Source organism: Myotis lucifugus, unplaced genomic scaffold (genome assembly GCF_000147115.1).
Source record: "Myotis lucifugus unplaced genomic scaffold, Myoluc2.0 scaffold_60, whole genome shotgun sequence".
Taxonomy (NCBI): Eukaryota; Metazoa; Chordata; class Mammalia; order Chiroptera; family Vespertilionidae; genus Myotis; species Myotis lucifugus.
In genome coordinates, this window is record NW_005871108.1 from 1,207,527 (window position 1) to 1,223,575 (window position 16,049).

Genomic DNA, 16,049 nt, shown 5'->3' on the forward strand with positions numbered 1-16,049 from the left:
GAGCTGCCGTGTGAGAGATGGGAAGAGCAAATTTAGGATGAAGATCATAAGCTCAGTTAGGGCCTGTGAGTGAGTGAATGAGTGAATGAATGAATGAACAACCACGGGAACTAACTACGGGGAGGGTGAAAACAGATCAGCAAGTTTCTGGGATGGCAGAGCCCGTGGGCAGGTGGGCAGTTGCTGGGAAGGCCTCCTGCAGGGCTTACGTAGCCCCCGCCCCCTCCTGCTCGCCGAGGCAGGTACTGAACCAGACATCAAGAATGGAGATCCAGATGCAGGAGACCTCACTGTCCACCAACAAGCTGGAGAAGCAGCTGTTTCTGCAGGGCCTTGAGCTCCACCGGCTACAGGACTACAACAGGTGGGCGGTGCCCCCGGGCCAGGAGAGGGGCTGGGGCCCAAGCTGAGGGCCAGGGCTGGGCTGGAGCCAGGGCCAGGGCTGGAAGCTGGATGTGGGCTAGCGCCTGGGACAGGGGCTGGGACAGAGCTAGAGGCCTAGATTAGGACTGGAGTGAGGCATCATTTGGGGGCTAGGGCTGGAGCTAGAGCTGGGGCTAGGCCAGGGCAGTGATATGGACTAAAATTAGGGTTGGAAACCAGACTGACCTTGGAGGGAAGGTGGACACTGGGGCTGGACTGAGGCTGGAGCTGGGGGCCAGGCAGGTACAGGGCCTGGGTGGGGACAGGCATTTTCCTGGAGCTCAGGGCACCCTGACTCTTTCTCCCTCCTTCCTTCCTTCCTTCCTTCTTTGCTTCCTCCCTTTCTTCCTTTCTCCATTTATATATTTTGTAAATTTTTAACAGCTTTATTGAGCTACAATTTATGTACCATACAACTTACCCTGTAAATCTTCATTTGATTTATTTGTAAAAAAAAAAATAATAAATCTGATCTCATTCACCAATTTCCCTTCCCAGAAGCAAGCACAGTTAGTTACCAATTTCCTGTCTGCACGGTAGAGAGTCTCTGTATTTATCAGCAAATACATATGAGGGAACACCCTTCAAATTACAAAGAAAAGAGAGTCATGGGGTATAGCTGAGGCAGACATCCCAGGCTGATTTCATCTCAGTTTCGAGCTGAGTAGAGAAAAAACTGCCAGGGTCAGGGTGCTGGAGGCGGCAAAACGCACACACAGAGGCCGCCACAGGCCTGTGCACACGGCGAGGTGTTATTGTTGCTCATGCGATGGGTCAAGATAAGGCCGCGAGACCGCCCAGCCCCCTCTGGTCTGGGTGCAGTTAATGATAGTTTGTCACCTTCTTATTCTTACCGTCCCACCCCCAGGTGGGGCAGGGCTAAGACTGGGATGCTTCCCATCATTCTGAATTGGCACCAGGTGCCTAGAAATCAGTGCAGATGGGTGGCGTCAATTAGCTCTTGGCCCTTGGAGATGGCTAAAATTCTAGAATCTGAGTGAGCCCAAATTCCCTCTCTTCCTGCAACATACAGTGGGGCCTTGACTTACGAGTGTCCTGACTAACGAGTTTTTTGAGATACCAGCTGTCTCTCGGCCGATTTTTTGCATTGAGTTGATAGAGTAATCAAGGCCCCACTGTAATTAGGGACCCAGGGGGAATTCCCTCTGCCCTGGCTGGGCTTAGTGTTTTAGCCTGGAGAATGGGTCAGCATGACCTCACATATAAGAAAATCTCTCCCTCCTTTCGCTTTCCCTCAGCCACCCACCCACCTGCAGCAGAGGGCGCCACTGTTCTTAGTTTTTTGTGTGCCCCCCCCTCATTCAACCAACAATATTTGGGGGGGAGGGGAAGGAATTATTTCTTGAGCTCTTACCATGTGTCAGGCACTATTTATAGACCCAGGGGTTAGAGAAGTGAACAAATAGACAAAAATCCCAGTCCTGGTAGAGCTGACATTCTAAAAGCTGGTATAATAAGGTTTCTTATAGATGAATATTTAATGTGTGGATATAAATATGTATGAATTTTGCCCTACTGAAACCCAAATGTGGCCTTCTACTCTTTTGTACCTTGGTTTGGGGGTTGGCTGGTTTTTCCCAGTGACCCTGGAAATGGTTCTATAAGTGCATGACACCCTTGCTCATTCTCTTCTCCTGTCCCTGCATTTATTTCCACGTCCCCAGTTAATGGGTATTGAGGTTGTTTCCAATTTTTGGCAGTTGAGCCAGTGATGCGATAAACAGCATTCCATGTCTCAAATCTGTGGGATAACATGCCAAACGTGGAAGGGCTGCGTCAAAAGCCTCTTTCTTTCAAAAACTTTTTTTTCCAACTCATTACAAAAAGGCCTCATGCTTATATCATCAGTCAATAGAGACCTGTGTAACATGAAAGGGAACGCCAGCCCCCTCCCCCAGCCCCTTTTCCTCCCCCCCCCACCCCCCATCTCCACCACTCAAGCCTGCTCTGCGGCAGTAACAGCGCTTAGTAGATTCTTTCACTTTTTCTTTCGCTTTTTCTACAACGCAGGCAGGCACGCACCACTGCGTCCTTCCACGTTTTTCCGTGCCTTTTCCTACAAGTTCACCTGCAACCCTCCACATTTACACTAATGCTTTTCTTCTTTCTCTCTCTTTTATTCTCCCGCATGTGGGGTTACACTAGAGGCGTTGGTGTGCCCGGGTTGTTCCTCGCCAAGTCCTGGGCATCCTTCCAATCCTGTGCAGGCGATTCTGCCTCCTCCTCTTCGTGGCTCCCGAACATTTCCAGGAACAGCAGACAGAACAGACTCAGCCAGCCTTGGCTGCTGGGCACTTGGGCTATTTCGTTTTACTGTCACCACAAATCCCCCGATGGCCTCTGCTCCTGGACGGTCCTTCCTGAGTGGGGGCTGCCGGGCCAAAGGCCAGCAGATTGGGATTTGATGGGGGCTACTGGTTTGCTGGCATGTTCCTCCCAGCCCCACCTCTCCCTCTGCTGGACCCAGCTCTCTCTTACAGGACTGAGTCCCTCTCTCCTCCATTTCTCACTCTGGGCCACGGGCCTCTGAGCTTTGCAACTCTGGCTGGACGCTCTGCCTCTCTGAGCCTCAGCGCGGGTCTGTCCTGCTGAGTCACCCGGGGACCCAGGGGAAAGCGTCCAACTGTGGCTGCCCGTGGGGAAGGCGGGCTCACCCCTGTGCGCCCCGCCCCGCCCCGCAGCGCGCTGGAGACCCGGCTGCGAGCCCTGGAGACACAGCAGCAAGCGCAGCTGGCCAGCCTCCGCCAGGAGAAGGAGCGGCTGGGGAGCCTGCTGAGCCGCCAGAACGGCGCCCTCGCCGGCCTCGCGCGCAGCCTGCGCGCAGCCAGAAGCAACTCCAGCCTCCTGCAGAGGCAGCAGGACCGGCTGCTGGAGTCCATGAAGCGCCTGCTGCGCACCGTGGCCCAGGGCCCGCGTGAGCAGGGTATGCCTGGTGCGAGGGGGCGGGGGGGTGGGAGGGGGGGCAGATCCTGCTTACCCTCCCTGTTCATTCCCGAGCCTCGGCCTCGAAGCCACCAAGGGAAAGGCCTCACCCTCTCCACCACCTGTGAATAGAAATAACAGCAACAAATAATAATAATGGTGACCACAGTCCTAACGAACCAATCCAGACTCTTCTCCCTGACTCCACGAGGAACCCTGGGCATGCCCCTGTCCCTCTCTTGTCCTCAGTTTCCCCATCTGTTTAATGGAAATGGTGGTAATAACAAGGGCACCACCAGCTTAGATGAACGATTTTGCATTTCAGGATTCCCACTTGCTGGGTCTCAGTTTCCCTGCCTGTAGAATGGGGAGGTTAGACTCAATGTTCCCCCAAAGGCTTCTCTCATCCTAACACCCTTGCCCGTGAGCCAACGAGGGCCAAAGAGAAGTAAGGTGGCACCTCTGGCCCTGACTTCTGAGCAGGAGAACAATGCCTGGGCCTGCTCCTCAGTCCCTCACCGGCTCCTTCTAACGGGTCCACCGGGGGAGGCCAAGGCACGCCTGGTTCCAGTCCAATCACTCAGTCACCAAACACTTCCTGGGCGCCAGGCCCAGGGCTGGGTGCTGGGCATACAGCAGTGAACAAGGTAGCCATGGCCTGTGTCTCTTGTAAAAGTGCCCACCCCACCCCACACCCCGTCTGTGTGTGTCTCTGAGGAAAGGAGAAGAACATGCGTATTTGTTGAGTGCCTACTATGTGCCAGATGCTCTGCTAGTCGTGTTTCTGAACTTTGCAGACCATGAAAGGCCTAGAAGGCTGTGCTAGGAAAGGGAACTTTAACCCGAGGGCAGCTTGAACAGCTAGGACTGTTTCAGGAAGCGTGATTAGAGCCATGGAGTGGAGGATGGCTTGGTGAGAAAGACCCAGAAAAGGGTTCCTACTGCCTCTGGATTGCCATGAGGGAAGCTGAAAGCCTGATAGCACAAGGAATCTAGCTATAGTGTTGGACGCCCGGCACTGGGGCTGGCAGCTATTTGGGGGCAGGATGGCACCATGGCTCCATCTCGGTCGGGCAGACCCTGCGGGTGGGAGGTAGAGACCTGAGGAGGCCATGGCAGAAGAGGCGGATGCCTGCCAAGCCCTGAGATGCAAGGTGACCTGAACCCATCACCAGCTGCTGCGTCGCCCGGCATCTGCCCAGGGAATGTCCATGCTGGTGGGTGTGGGGCCTTAGTCATTTCATCTGTGATCTAGGAAAACTGCTTCTTTCTAACACGTGCCCCAGCACCAGGACCTGGGATCCAGGTCAAGTAGGAGGCCAAAACAGGAAGTCCTGCCCCCTGGTAGCCTCCTGGTTCCTCATTGGTGAGGATACCTGTCTATCTGGAATTTTAGCCCATCCTTGGATAACCACCTACCTAGAAATTGGATTCTGAAGGACTCGTAGCTCACGCCTATAATTGGATCCCTCTCTAAAAGGAGGCAGAGAGGGGAATTTTAATCCCTTTCTATTGGTCAACAGTCACTTTTTTTTTTTTCAGATCAGGCTTGAGGCCCCCAGGGTGCTAGTGGGATTGGGTCACTAATATTCTCCTGAGGGAAGAAACATGGGCTCCTAAGACCAGTGGTCAGCTCACAGTGGGGGCATGATGGGGGGCCCACCTCCAGGCTGCAGGGATACCCAGGGGGAGGGGTGGCCTATGGAGGGGACGCTGAGCCTCCCACCCAAGGGAGCGCCAAGGACAAATCCCTCCTCATGTGTCCGTCCTTGGTGACCCTCTCTGAGCCAGCCTTGCCCTACTCCTCTCAGGCAGATCAGACAACCAGAGCTTTCTCTGGCCTCAGACCGGTCCGTATGGTGTGAGTCATTTCCCCTCCGGCCTCACTCAGTTCCCCTCACTATGCCCTGTTCCCTGCACAGACCAGGACTGTTCCCACCTTGGAGCCTTTGCACATGCTGTTCCCTTTGCCTGGAACACCCTCTCCTGTGCCACTTGGGCAACGCCTGCTCCTTACCCAGGTCCCAGCTCACTGTCACTTCCTCTAGGAAACCTTCCCAGGTCCGATTCGTCTCCCTGTCCCCAGCACCTCCCAACCAGGAACCTGGCACCGAGCAGGCAGGAGTGCCCACCTGGCCTCTTCTCTCTCTTCTTCGCTCACCTGCAGTTGTTTTTGCTTCGTCCAGTTGCAGCTGAGCGGGTGTTCCAGGACTGCGCAGAGATCCAGAGCTTCGGGGCCAATACCAGTGGCATCTACACCATCCACGTGGCCAATATGACAGAGCCCAGAAAGGTTAGGGGGCTCTCTGGGGGCTGGGGCTATCAGAGGTACTGAGCCAAGGGCTTTCCCTCATCAACTGCAGGCCTGTCCAACATCTTAGATTCCTAAGAAGGTGGGTGGCCCTTCCTTCTGGAAAAGAAGGGATTCACACAGAAGTTCCCAAGTTGGAAGTGCATCCTTCTCCTGCATCTTCTCCAGAGATGCCTTTAGGTCAGAATCACAGGAAATAGTTCTATGTTGGTTAAGGCACTGCTAGCTGATGTAACAAACAACCCCTGGAATTCCAGGATCTTAACACAAAGAAGTTTATTTCTAGTTGACATATAGTCAGTGGAGGCAGGAGTGGGGCTCTCTGCTCCACTGGGAAGTTAGGGACTGTCTTCAATGAGTGGCTCCCAAGGTTGCCCTGAGCTTTGAGGTCCAGTTATCAGATGGGATGGGGGAGCAGGGGAATCAAGGGAAAGTGTGGAGGTCAGGAGGGAGGGTTTGAGACCAGGCCCAGTAGGGGAAGGGTATGAGGAACAGTTTGCCAGTCTTCACACTTCATACTTCCCTCTCCATTTCCTTTCAGCCCTTCTGAATCTATCGAGGAGAGTGGCTCAGTTTGTTTCCAGATTGTCTTTAACACACCTGCCAGAGTCCCTTTAACAAAGAGAGACCAGGCTCTCCATTTCTAGCTAGAATTTCATAACACATTTTTTTCATTATGTTTATTTTAGATGAATCTGAACAAAGGCAAGTCTTATTAGTTTTCCACTTATGGTCCTGATAAGAAGTCCTTTTAAAGTAAACATTCCATATGAAATTAAATAAATTGAGCTTTGGTGGAATTTGGGGAGGTGTGAATGGCTGAAATTTGGGCAGAGGGAAGAGCTGGCCTGGGAGGCAAGAGGTCTGTGCCCAAACCTCAGCTTTACTTAGACTCACTTGCTTCGAGCAAATCCCTTCCCCTCTCTGGGCCTCAGTTTTCCTCCCTGCACCCTCTGTTATCCTCATGACAATGCCACTGATTTCTCTCACTGAGCAGGCCTTTACCATCCCAGAGCCTCTACTCCTGCTGCTCCTTCCACTGAAAATGCCAGGCTCATCTCTACCTGGCAAGCACATTATCAACCAAGGCCCTGTTCCAATGCCACCTCCTCTGGGAAGCCTTCCAGGGTTTCCCAGCGACTCCTTTTTGGGGGCTCTCCTTGTAGCTGCCCAAATGTTTGTCATCAATAGTCTGCCTGCACTATCCTAGCCTCCTCCAAACCAAGTCAGTTGACAAACTGAGGGTCAGTGTACATCTGATCTGTCTCTGAATCTTCTGACCCAGGGCCAGGCACCAAGTTTGTCTTCACTGAACAATGAACATGTAATGAACTGGAAAAAAATAATATGTGAACAAAGGTTAGACTGAACGGTGTGATTGTCGTTGATGGTAAGCATTTTGAGAGACAGAACTCTTTCTGTCTTACCCATATTGGCATCCAGTGCTTTGAATGGAGTCCGGCCCATAGGACGTGTTCAGAAAACATTTGTCCACTGACTGGAATAGCATTTCTTGAGTCTATACGGTGTGCCAAGCACTCTACACTCATCAGCACTTAATCCTTACAGCAGCTCAGCAACAATAGCGAGTGAAAAGCCTGCATTTATTTAGTTCCTAGTGCATGCGAGGCTCTGTTCTGTAGATGATTCATCTCATTTAATTCTCACAACAACCCCAGTTTGCAGACGAGAAACTGAGATGCCAGGAGGTTAAGGTATTGATACCCCATTTTACAAATGAGGAAAGGAAGGCTCTGAGAGGGCATCACTGGCCCTCTAGAAAAATAATGACAGTGGGAGGGGAATTTGAACCTGGGTCATTCTGATGCCCTTGACCACCAGGCTCACCTGTTGTTATGTGAGGTTCTGTTGGCCAGATCGCGCTTGAGCTGGCCCACACACCTGGCGTCTGGCTGCCTCCGCGGACTCCCAACCCGCTCTCCCCACCAATTCCCTCAGGTTTTCTGTGACATGGAAGCCAATGGAGGTGGGTGGACCCTCATTCAGCGCCGTGCGAATGGCAGCGTGAATTTTCAGCGGAACTGGAAAGATTATAAGCAGGTAACACTGCTGCCCTGAGGAGGGCTTTTCAGCCCTGAAACCTGGGGTGGGAGGTGGGCTGTGGACAGGGGAATGGTTTGTCCTTAACCCTTCCTAAAAAAAAAAAAATCAGCCCACCCCAAACCAACCAACTTCAAACAAACTTTCCCGGTGCACATTCACTTTCAGGGACTCTGTGCTCTAAATTTAGACCTTCTTTCTGCAAGTTCTGACATATATCAAATAATGAAACTTTAACTTCTTTTTGCTTTAAATTTTAGAAAAGATGACATATATACAGTGCTAAAAAAATTTGAATACTACAAAGAAAGGGAACATAAAAACAGTAATCTCTCTCCCGCACTCCTGGCTGCATTGCTTAAGTGAATTTCCTTGTCTTTGTACGCGTAGGTGACCACATCTGCAGGAGAGAATCTGTAATGTGGAATTGCTGGCTCAAAAACCAGGTGCATTTTACAAGATAAGAAGTAGAGCTCAATTGTCTTCCAATTTTTAAAATTAAATTATGAATAAAGGATTTCTGGCAAGCTGGCTGAAAAGCTCTTCTAGTTTTCAAAAGCAAAAGAAATGGACAAAGATACCCACAAGGAAACACAACAATATTATTTTTTGTGCCTGCTTGCTGTCCATTTGATAAATGCTTAAATACCAAATTAAGCTATGAGTGTTCTTGAGTCTATTTGATTTGAAACAGTCATTAAAATAGCAAAGATATACAGGGTGCTCAGATCCAGAAATACAGAAAAGAGTGCTGCAGATTAACCATTACACGAATCAGCTGCACAGCAAGGCTAAAGTGGGGAGTGGGGCTTAGGTGCGCCTTGTCCTTGGTGCTGAATTAGTGCTCTAGCTGAGGACATTGATTTCTTGTCAACCCTAGAAACCCGTGACTCCCTTTTCTTTACGTGTCTATGTTGCTGGAATTTTGTAGTTGCTTCCATGTCATTGAACAAAGTTCGCTCTATCATTTTTGCCATTGATTAAAATCTTTAATTTTTAAATTGAGATTTAACCTAGATGCACTAAGTGCACAAACCTTAAGTGTAAAAGTCAGTGCATGTTTACATCGGTGCTCGTCCATGTGACCACCATTCAGATATAGATATAGGACACCTCCAGCACCCCAGAAGCCCTCCGTGGGCTCCCCCCCCCACCCCAGCCAGTACTCGCCCAAAGGAAGTTGCTATTCTGACTTCTATTAACACAGATTAGTTTGACCTGTTCTTAAACTTAATAGAACGTGATTCAATTATTTTAACAGACTTTTATAGTTGCAAAAGTCTTCGTTTTTTTGCTCTAGAAGTTGGGGAGCTCCCCTCTCCCCAGTTCTGCCCACACTGTACTTTATGAACTTGAGCATTAGGACAAGTGGTTTTGGATAAGTGACCCCAGGCCCTGGCCCAGCCCAGCCTCTCAGCCTGGGGCATAGCCTCCCTCCTTGGCATAAAACCCACGCTGTCCTTCCTCTCCTCCTAGGGCTTCGGTGACCTGGCTGGCGAGCACTGGCTGGGCAACGAGTTGGTGCACCATCTCACCAGCAGGGCAGCCTACTCTCTGCGTGTGGAGCTGCAAGACTGGGAAGGCAACGAGGCCTATGCCCAATATGAGCGTTTCCAGCTGGGCAGCGAGGGGCAGCTGTACAGGTGGGCGCAGGGCCCAGGCTGGTGGGTGGACTGAGGACCCTGGGCTAGTGGCTGCAGAGTCTGCACCCAGGGTCAGTCCCTGGGCGTTTCCTGTTCCTACCATCTGTCCCCCATTTGGGCGCACGTCACGGGATGTGGAGGCGGCTGGTTAGCACTCAGCACATCCCAGCCACTGGGTGGGGTGGAGACAGTGTTGCTGATGCTGTCATCTCGTGAGCAGGAAGGGCCTTCCAAGGTCAATCACCCTAAGGCAGTCACTTTGCAGAGGCTCAGACTTCCCAGCGTGCCCTGTGCTACGGGATGAGACGGAAAGGTCCCTGGGCTGGGAATCGGGGACCTGGGCTCATGCTGCCTCCAGCTCACTTTGAGAGCTTGGATGAGTCAAGGTTCTGGCTTCTCTGCACCCCTGCTTTTTAACAACAGGATGGGCTTGAATATGAGCATATTTTAAAACCATCGAGGCCTCCCTCCTTCAGCCTGGTTCTGGGCTTTGTTTAGGAAAAGGAATGAGCATTTATTGAGCACCTACCATGTTCCAAGCACATTACTCTAGTTAACCTCCCACAACACTCTGAGGTAAGCATGGCTGTACCTCTTTTAGTGATGTGGAAACTGAGGCACTGAGGTGATGCCTGTAATGGGTGGGCCTTCTCCAAGAGAGAACAGGAAGGACATCCCAGGCAGTGGGGATGTTTGAAAAAGACAAAGAGAGAGTTGACATTCAGTTGGCCACAGACACCTGGAGCCTGAGCAAGGCTCTTTCAAAGGCTGCTGAGATGACCAGGGAGCGTCCCCACTCATTCAGGAAAAGCTTAGGAGACCGGGGTGGAGATCCTGGAAAGCATAGTGGGGCCTGAAACTGCCCAAGGAGGGCCAGGAGGAAAGTGACAGGGCAGACATTGGTCCCTGTGCCACCACCAGACAGGACCAGCCAGCTGGTAAGGTTAGGAGGATGCCCGTAGGAAAGTCCAGAGGCAGCAATGCATTGGCAGTCAGCAGCTGGGGCATGGGCATCAGGGGCAGGAGGGGCACACTTATTTGTCAGTCACAATCATGGGGGCTTCTGGAGTCCAGCTGGGGCACGTGCACAACCCTAAGGAGAAAGTGGCCCATGGGGAGGGGAGGGAAGAGGCACAGAAAAGACACCAGGCGCACACACACAGACACTGGGCACACACCTCCCAAAGGCACTCACCGCCCAGGCCTGACTACAAGAAAGACAGACATTCACACGTGCAGGGGCTCGCCACACCCCTGGGGTACATGCAGAGCACAATATCACACAAGTGCATAGCTACACAAACAAGCACAGACACACCCGGACACGCGTGCAAATGTCCCTCCACAGAAGCCCTCACAGGTGAACATGCACAACCCCAGGCACAAAGGCAGGTTCCCAAGCACACCCTGGACCCACAATAGATATTCTAGCACAAACTCAACACACACGCGCGCGCGCACACACACACACACGCACACACATACACACACACGCACACACGCACGCACACACACGCTAGACTGGAAGATGGTATCACACTACAGACACATAGACTGGTATGCGGATCCACAGACACATGGAAGACACACCTGATGTTTCTAACTTGGGGATCCCCAGAGACTCGTGTCTTTGTTTGGGTTCCCCAGGACTGAGCTATGAACATATTCAAAGTGCATCTGAACAGCGGGTCAAGTGGGGTTTCCTGGTCCATGACTGGGGGCCCCCCAGAGATCACAGATCCCTAGGCTGGCTCCCAAGGGGGAGAGGAAGCCAGGCAGAGCTGAACTGAGGACTTGGGAACAGGAGAGAGGCCAGTCCAGTGCTGATTCCACACAGCCCCAGACTGAGTAGCCTGTGCCCAGAGCCTGGCTTGGAGCTGACATCGCTGATCCCTCAAGGGGAGCCCTCAGTGGCCACAGGAACCGCCAAGACCATGTTAGCAGGTGGACAGGCTGCTTGTCCCCAGCCTGGGAGCCCCTGGCCAGACAGCCCTCTTGCCAGGGCCAGTTTGCAACACCAGTCGATTGAGCCCCAGGTGGCATGTTTGAGGGCACAGAGCCTCATGGCTGGCCACAGCGATCTGGGCCCTGAGGGCCATGTGCCTGCCTCGCCACAGACAGAGCCTGTGGGTGGGAGGAGCAGGGACTCAGCCAGGCCATGTGCTCTGGCCCCACGTTCCTTCTGGCCCCACGGGGAAAAGCTCCCGGCTCTGCCCTGCAGACCCAGAGTCCCTGAGCTGCCCTGGCCGCATCTGGCGTCCACCTGCCTTCACCTGGAGGGCCTTCCTTATTGCTCCCAAACTGGGTCCTCGTCTCCGTGGCCAGTGCAGCCCCTTCCCTGCTACCAGAACCCAACACTCCAACCAGGCCTAGTGGGAGCCTGTGCCAGCTGCGTGCCACGGGCCAGGAGCACAGGGGCAAATAGCAAGCGGCATTACCTTGCTGAGCATTTATCCCAGGCCAGCGCCGCTCTGCACCCACCACACCCTGAAGTCATCAAATCACAGTAGCCGATCGGCACCGTGAACACTATCATTACCACCTTAACAGATCATTACCACCTTAACAGATGAGGAAACGGAAGCTGAGAGGCAGGCGCAGCAGTCTGCCCAAGGTCATGCAACTGGCCAGTGGTGGAGCTGAGACTCGCAGCCTGGCAGAGAAATAGAGACCCTCCCCAGCCGGCTGCAGAGGTGGAAGTCATAGGGATAGGGGTTCACCGGGCACAGGTCCAGGTGGGCAGGTGTGGTCAGGGAAGGCCTCCTGGAGGAGGTGGGTGGGTGCGAGGAGGTGTGACGGGCTGGGGTTGCACATGGTCAGCGGGGGAGGAAAATGCACATAGCTCCAGGCCAGGCCCCCTGGGCTGGGATCTGGCTCCCACCCTCCTTCATTCTGAAACCTTTGCCGGCTCCTCTGGTTCTTGGGACCTTTGTTTCCTCGTCTGTAGAATGGAAATACTTGAGTTTTGTGAGGATGAAGCGGATGAGTTAAACCATGTAAAGTGTTTTGAACAATGCCTGGCACATGGTAGATTTTTTAAAAAACGTTAGCCATTGCCCTCACTGTTACTGTTGTCATGATCATGCTACTCCCGTGTAAGACTCAGGTTCATCGAGTCGAGGGAGGCCTGGCACACGGTGGCTGCTCGGTCCCTGAGAGGCAGCAGGCAGGGAGTGCGAATCCAGGAGGGAGGTGGCCCACGGAGTCCGGGCTGGGGCTCCCCGCCTCCAGAACGACCAGCTCAGAGCCCCTTCCTCAACCAGCCCCAACCTGACTCTGCGCCCTTCTCCCACCACCACCTCCGGGTGGCTTCCAGGCTTTCTCTGAGTGGGTACAGTGGCTCGGCGGGGCCCCAGAGCAGCCTGGCCCTGGAGGGCACCAACTTCAGCACCCGAGACGCAGACAACGACAACTGCCTGTGCAAGTGCGCCCAGATGCTGTCCGGAGGTGGGTGCGGGGTTCGGGGAAGCCCATCCACCCACCGGTGGGAGACGGGAGACCCCCTGAGACACAGAGCCAGGGACAGGTGGAGACCGAGAGACACTCCGGAACTGGCACAGAGACAGAGTGGTGGCAACAGAGAGCTACACAGGGGCAGACATACAAAGGAGAGATGGAGGGAGAAATGCAGATCAGGGCAAGAGAAAGGAACACGGTGTGTGAGAGACAAGAGCCAGAAAGGCAGAGCGGGTGACATCAGAGAGAGGAGCCCGGCTTGAGAGAGACCCACAGAGTGACAGACAAGCACAGAGACCATCAGAGAGAAAGAGACAACCTCAGGGTGTTAGAGACTCAGGTGACAGAGAGCATTGTCCCCACAGAGAGAGGGAGATGGGACTTGTGCGAGAGGAGGCGAGGGAGGGAGACAGGGACACAGAGGGATTAGGGACAAGGTGAAGGGATGAGGGGCCGAGAGGGGCAACTGGAGCCCAATGCCACCCTCCTGGGGCCCCTGGCTGGGCAGAGGGTCTGGGAGTCGCGCTCCCACCCCCATGGCCATTCCCACCAGCCCCATCCGGGGAGCTGACTTCCTGGAGGAGGCAAAGGCCTGCTTAGTCTTTGAGGTAGGGGGCCACCCTCACCCCACTGGTGGGCCCCCAGCTCCCAAAGCCTCTTCCTCCCCTCCCCCAGGGTGGTGGTTTGACGCCTGTGGCCTCTCAAACCTGAACAGCATCTACTACCCAGCTGGCCGCCACCTGCGCAAGCTCAACGGCATCCGCTGGCACTACTTCCAGGGCCCCAGCTACTCGCTGCGGGCCACTCGCATGATGGTGCGTCCCATCGGCACCTAACAGCAGCCTCGCACGAAGGCTGGGCCACAGGAGGAGACGGGACTTGCTATGCCCTGGGCAAGCTGGGCCCAGCACAGGACACGGTGCCAGGGCCTGGACACCTGGATCCCCCGAGCCAGCCCTCCTCGCCCCACGAGTCCCCAAGAGTCAGCTGCCTTGCTTCCCTGTCGTCCTCAAGTTGTGACATGGGGGGCGTTTGGGGGTTCCTGTCTCTGCAGGACCCCTCTTTTCTCCAGTCTTCTGCAGGGGCCCCTGCCAACTTGAGGGTCACAATACCCTGAATGAGCTGAGAACAGACACCTTGGCTCCTCCCAGGAATGCCTGGCCAGGGAGGAAATTTCAGGCAGGTGGGAGGGTATCTGCAGGCAGGAAAGTGCTCAGATGGAGCCCCAGATTCTAGCCCCAGGGTTGGTGGGAAGGCCAGCGCCTGTTCCAAGCCTTCTCAGCCTTGAGCTGTCCTTGAACTGTCCCAGGCTGAAAGGCCTGCATCTACCCCATAACAGGAATCATTATTTCCACCCCACACTGTCCATCACTCCCGGGCCCCAGCATCTGGAACTCAACCCTGGTCTCTCAAAGGCTCCAGGAGATCTAACAGAGATTTCTTTACCCCCAGCAGGTTCCAGAATATGTTCCACAGAGAATAACTCACACTTCCCTCTCAAAGTACCTCTGGTCAAGGGGGAGAGGAGAGCGCCAGGTTAAGTCAAGGTCGACAGGCATTCTTAGTGCAGGACTTGTCAGAGCCTATGCTGTGGCCATGTACTCTGTGACTGCCCGTGAAGGGGCTGGAGTGGGCAGCTTTCTCCAATTGTGCTTATTTGAAAATGGGCTCTGTTCCTCCCAGAGCATCTCTCGGGGAGGTGGATGCCTCTGGAAAAGCTGGTCCGCAGTGTCATGAGGAGGAGCCCCAGGGCGCCATCTCCCACCCCCAGCGTCTCATCCTTTCTGGCTGCAAACGCCACAGTGAAGGTCCCACGTAGTCTCTAAAACAACTGGAAAGAAGTGTTGGATTAAAACAGACACACACCATCCCTGAGTTTCCTGTCTGCTATGGGCCAGTGATCTCCCAGGCTCCTTCTGGCCCCAGGAAGCCAGCTCTCTGCCCAGGGCTGCCCTCAGCACTCCCTGTAAGCCCAGCTCACCCTCGCTCAAGTACAGGCATTACCAGGGACTGTCCACACTGCCGTGGGCAGGACACCAATCTGCAGGTCCAGATCCTCCCAGGTCTAAGCCAGAACCCCTAGCCCTCTCCTCCTGCCCCGTCCAACATGATGCTACAGCTGGGGGTCTGGGAGACCAGGGACTCCTCATGAGCTTCTTTCAGAGGACAAGGTCAGAGAGGAGCCTCTGTCACTCCCTCTTCACTGTGTCACCCTCTTCAGTCCCAATGAGGCCTACTGTGTGCAGTGTGGTACCGTGGGCAGGGCTTGGAGTTGGACAGACCTGCTCCAGCTCTTTGGACTTGAGGCCTATGGCTCAGCCTCTCGCGGCCTCAATGATCTTGTCTATGAAATAGAGGTGATGGCCCTCACTCCTCTCTGGGCTGGGGCAAGGAGGTGATGAGACCCTGTATGTCAACTTCTGACCAGAGCCTGGTATGAAGCAGGTGCCTAATAAATATTAGTTCCCAAAGAGGTGAATGGGGTGAGAAATTGCCTCTAGTGTGTGTCATCCCTTCTGCTGGACCCAGCAGGGTGAGCCTGTATTCCTGTATCCACAGCATTTATTTGTATACTGCTATGTGCTGGAGAGGAGTGGAGGGGGGAGCTGGGAGCCTCAGGGATAGACTCCTCTGCGTGGGGTGAAGGCCCAAATTCCTGTCTGCACCCCCGTTCTCTAAAAGATCAAAAAGCTGGTTTGGTTACCCTCAGACACTTGTTTTTTGTTTGTTTGTTGTTTTGTTTTTTAAATATATTTTTATTGATTTCAGAGAGGAAAGGAGAGGGAGAGAGAGATAGAAACATCAATGATGAGAGAGAATCATTAATTGGCTGCCTCCTGCACGCCCCCCACTGGGGATGGAGCACACAACCCACGCAGGTGCCCTTGACCGGAATTGAACCTGGGACCCTTCAGTCTGCAGGCTGACACTCTATCCATTGATCCAGACTGGCTAGGGCCAGACACTTGTTTTTAAATAGTCACCTTTCCCTCTCACCTTCCTTCCCCCTCCAAGCCAGGACTCTCCAGTGCAGGGCATAGAAACCTTATCCCAAGGAATGGATTGGCTCACATAACAAGTCTAGAGGTGCATTCAGGTGTGGTTAGATCCAGGCGCTCAAATGGTGTCCCTCTTCATCCCGGTTCTGCCATCTGCCTTGTTGACTTCATTCCCAGCCATGTTCAGTCCTGACAAGAGGGCCCCACCAGCTG

The 16,049-nt window shown here is 53.7% G+C and overlaps 1 protein-coding gene across 1 annotated transcript in view; it reads left to right on the top strand.

The window, feature by feature from the left end:
• The window catches only part of ANGPT4 (angiopoietin 4), a 29,285-nt gene extending 13,832 nt beyond the window's left edge, over window positions 1-15,453 (top strand). Inside the window, exons 3-9 of the mRNA XM_023754485.1 lie at window positions 243-364; window positions 3,126-3,367; window positions 5,553-5,659; window positions 7,637-7,738; window positions 9,215-9,381; window positions 12,698-12,828; window positions 13,513-15,453. Of these exons, the coding sequence (XP_023610253.1) occupies window positions 243-364; window positions 3,126-3,367; window positions 5,553-5,659; window positions 7,637-7,738; window positions 9,215-9,381; window positions 12,698-12,828; window positions 13,513-13,673 (1,032 nt within the window). The 3' untranslated portion in view covers window positions 13,674-15,453. The remainder of the gene's footprint in view (window positions 1-242; window positions 365-3,125; window positions 3,368-5,552; window positions 5,660-7,636; window positions 7,739-9,214; window positions 9,382-12,697; window positions 12,829-13,512) is intronic.
• The last annotated feature ends 596 nt before the right edge of the window (window positions 15,454-16,049 follow it).